At 53.1% G+C, this 2,540-nt stretch overlaps 1 protein-coding gene across 3 annotated transcripts in view; it reads left to right on the top strand.

The window, feature by feature from the left end:
- Window positions 1-2,540, top strand: part of stmn4 (stathmin-like 4) — a 4,386-nt gene extending 1,846 nt beyond the window's left edge. For all 3 annotated transcript variants that reach the window (XM_030346173.1, XM_030346172.1, XM_030346171.1), the window contains exons 4-6: window positions 449-660; window positions 1,275-1,466; window positions 1,901-2,540. In XM_030346173.1, the coding sequence (XP_030202033.1) occupies window positions 449-660; window positions 1,275-1,466; window positions 1,901-1,960 (464 nt within the window). In that variant the 3' untranslated portion in view covers window positions 1,961-2,540. The remainder of the gene's footprint in view (window positions 1-448; window positions 661-1,274; window positions 1,467-1,900) is intronic.

Genomic DNA, 2,540 nt, shown 5'->3' with positions numbered 1-2,540 from the left:
GTTCCTCGTCCGGCCACCAGGGGGCTCTGGAGCGCCAGTAGTGACTGGTGGCTGAGGGGACAAACCGTTAAAACACGCTTAATAACCATTGTGGTCAGGTATTTGTCTCTATTCGCTCTCTATTCTGTACTGTATTCTGTTTTCTTTCACTCTGTACTTATTGATCCGCTTCTTCCCGGTTCTTATCTGTATCTGATCTGGTTCTTCCCTGTTCTGCTCTGGTCCTGATCTGGTTCTTCCCTGTTCTGCTCTGGTCCTGATCTGGTTCTTCCCGGTTCTGCTCTGGTCCTGATCTGGTTCTTCCCGGTTCTGCTCTGGTCCTGATCCGGTTCTTCCCGGTTCTGCTCTGGTCCTGATCTGGTTCTTCCCGGTTCTGATCTGGTCCTGTTGTGTTTCTGTTGTGGTTCTGTTGTGGTCCCGCCCCGGTTCTGTCCCGGTCCCGGTCCAGACGCGGTGGACCTGGGTCTGGGCTCCATGCGGGATGTGGAGGTGATCCCGCTGAGCCAGCGGGCGTCGGGCCAGGCCTTCCAGGTCATCCTGCGGCCGCCCTCCTTCGACGGCGTGCCGGAGCTCCACGGGGCGCTGGGCCTCACCCCCCGCCGGGACCCCTCCCTGGAGGAGATCCAGAGGCGGCTGGAGGCCGCCGAGGAGCGGCGCAAGGTACGGGTCAGTCCGGGTCAGAGTATGGGTTAGGTTAGGGTCAGGGTTAGGGTTCAGTCCGGGTCAGAGTATGGGTTAGGTTAGGGTCAGGGTTAGGGTTCAGTCCGGGTCAGAGTATGGGTTAGGTTAGGGTCAGGGTTAGGGTTCAGGGTTAGGGTTCAGTCCGGGTTAGGAATCAGGGTTAGGGTTTTAGGGTTCAGGGTTAGGGTTTGGGTTCAGGGTTAGGGTTAGGTTTTAGGGTTAGGGTTTTGAGGTTAGGTATTAGGGTTTGGTTTCAGGGTTATGGTTAGGTCTTCAGGTTAGGGTTGGGTTAGGGTTAGCTTAGGTTTTATAGCTCCACTTATATATATATCTAAAATATATAGATATAGATCTATAGATATAGATATGAATATAGATACATCTGTCCGAGCCCTCTGTCTACCCCTAGTGTCAGGACCAGATAAACAGATATAGATATAAATATAGATATAGACATATAGATGTATGGATGTCTGTCTGAGCCCTCTGTCTCCCCCTAGTGTCAGAGGGCGGAGGGCATAGATATAGATAAACAGATAGAGATATAAATATAGATGTATGGATGTCTGTCTGAGCCCTCTGTCTCCCCCTAGTGTCAGGAGGCGGAGCTGCTGAAGCACCTGGCGGAGAAGCGGGAGCACCAGCGGGAGGTGGTGCAGAAGGCCACGGAGGAGAACAACAACTTCATCCGGCACGCCAAGGAGCGGCTGCAGCAGAGGATGGAGAACAACCAGGAGAACCGGCAGAACCGGCTGGCCGCCATGCTGGAGCGGCTGCAGGAGAAGGTACCGACGCAGGGCCCGCCGCTGGGGCTCTATAGCCCGCCCTCCCCCCCCCCCCCCCCCGGGACCGGGGTCTCTGCCTCTAGACCCAGGGAGGTAGAGACCCCGGGACCGGGGTCTCTAAGTACCACAATCGCTAGGCTAACCTATTCCCCGTGTTACAGCCATGATAGCAGCTGCTGTGGTTGCTACACAGTTAAGTGCTACAATACAATACAATTCACTACAATACAATACAGTGTACAATGGTGGTCAGAAGGGGGAGGGTGGCTATGAGACCCAGGTAGAGCTGTGCAGGGTGTTCCTAAAGTAGATAATCCTGATGAAAATATCTGTGATCTCATGTTGTGTTTCATTCTCTCCTCACGTGTGTGTGTGTGTGTGTGTGTGTGTGTGTGTGTGTGTGTGTGTGTGTGTGTGTGTGTGTGTGTGTTTAGGACAAGCACGCAGAGGAAGTGAGGAAGAACAAGGAGATGAAGGAGGAGGCGTGTCGGTAGAGGAGGGGGGCGTGTCCACGTGACTTGAAGAAGGGGCTTGTCCTCAAGGAGGGGTTTCTGTTTTGGAGGCGTGTCTTAAGAGGGGCGGGTCTGTGATGGAGGCGTGTCTTGAGAAGGGTGTGTTTGTGATGGAGGCGTGTCCTAAGAGAGGCATTTCTGTGATGGAGGCGTGTCCTAAGAAGGGTGTGTCTGTGATGGAGGCGTGTCTTAAGAGAGGCGTTTCTGTGATGGAGGCGTGTCCTAAGAGGGGTGTGTCTGTGATTGATGTTTAAAGTGTTCTGCTCTGAAGCAGCCAGTGAAGAAGTCTGATTTCTACATGGGGCGGGTGGGGGGGGTTAGGTAAACAAAACATACACACTTACACACATTAACACACAGTCTGACACTCTCGCACAAACATCAACACACTACACCCAGTTGCTATTTTGTAAAGGTTCAACGTCTGCATGGTCGTTTTGTGGCGTTCTCTGGTGGAGTCGAAGCACAGGTCGGGGCCTGGAGGGTCAGCTCATCAGGGGGGAGCTCTGACGCGTTTAAACTGCAGGGTGTTTCTCAAAATAAACGTCTATTTACACTTTTT

The sequence above is a fragment of the Gadus morhua genome, chromosome 21 (genome assembly GCF_902167405.1).
Source record: "Gadus morhua chromosome 21, gadMor3.0, whole genome shotgun sequence".
In the NCBI taxonomy this organism is placed as follows: domain Eukaryota; kingdom Metazoa; phylum Chordata; class Actinopteri; order Gadiformes; family Gadidae; genus Gadus; species Gadus morhua.
This window is presented reverse-complemented; position numbering and strand designations above follow the sequence as displayed.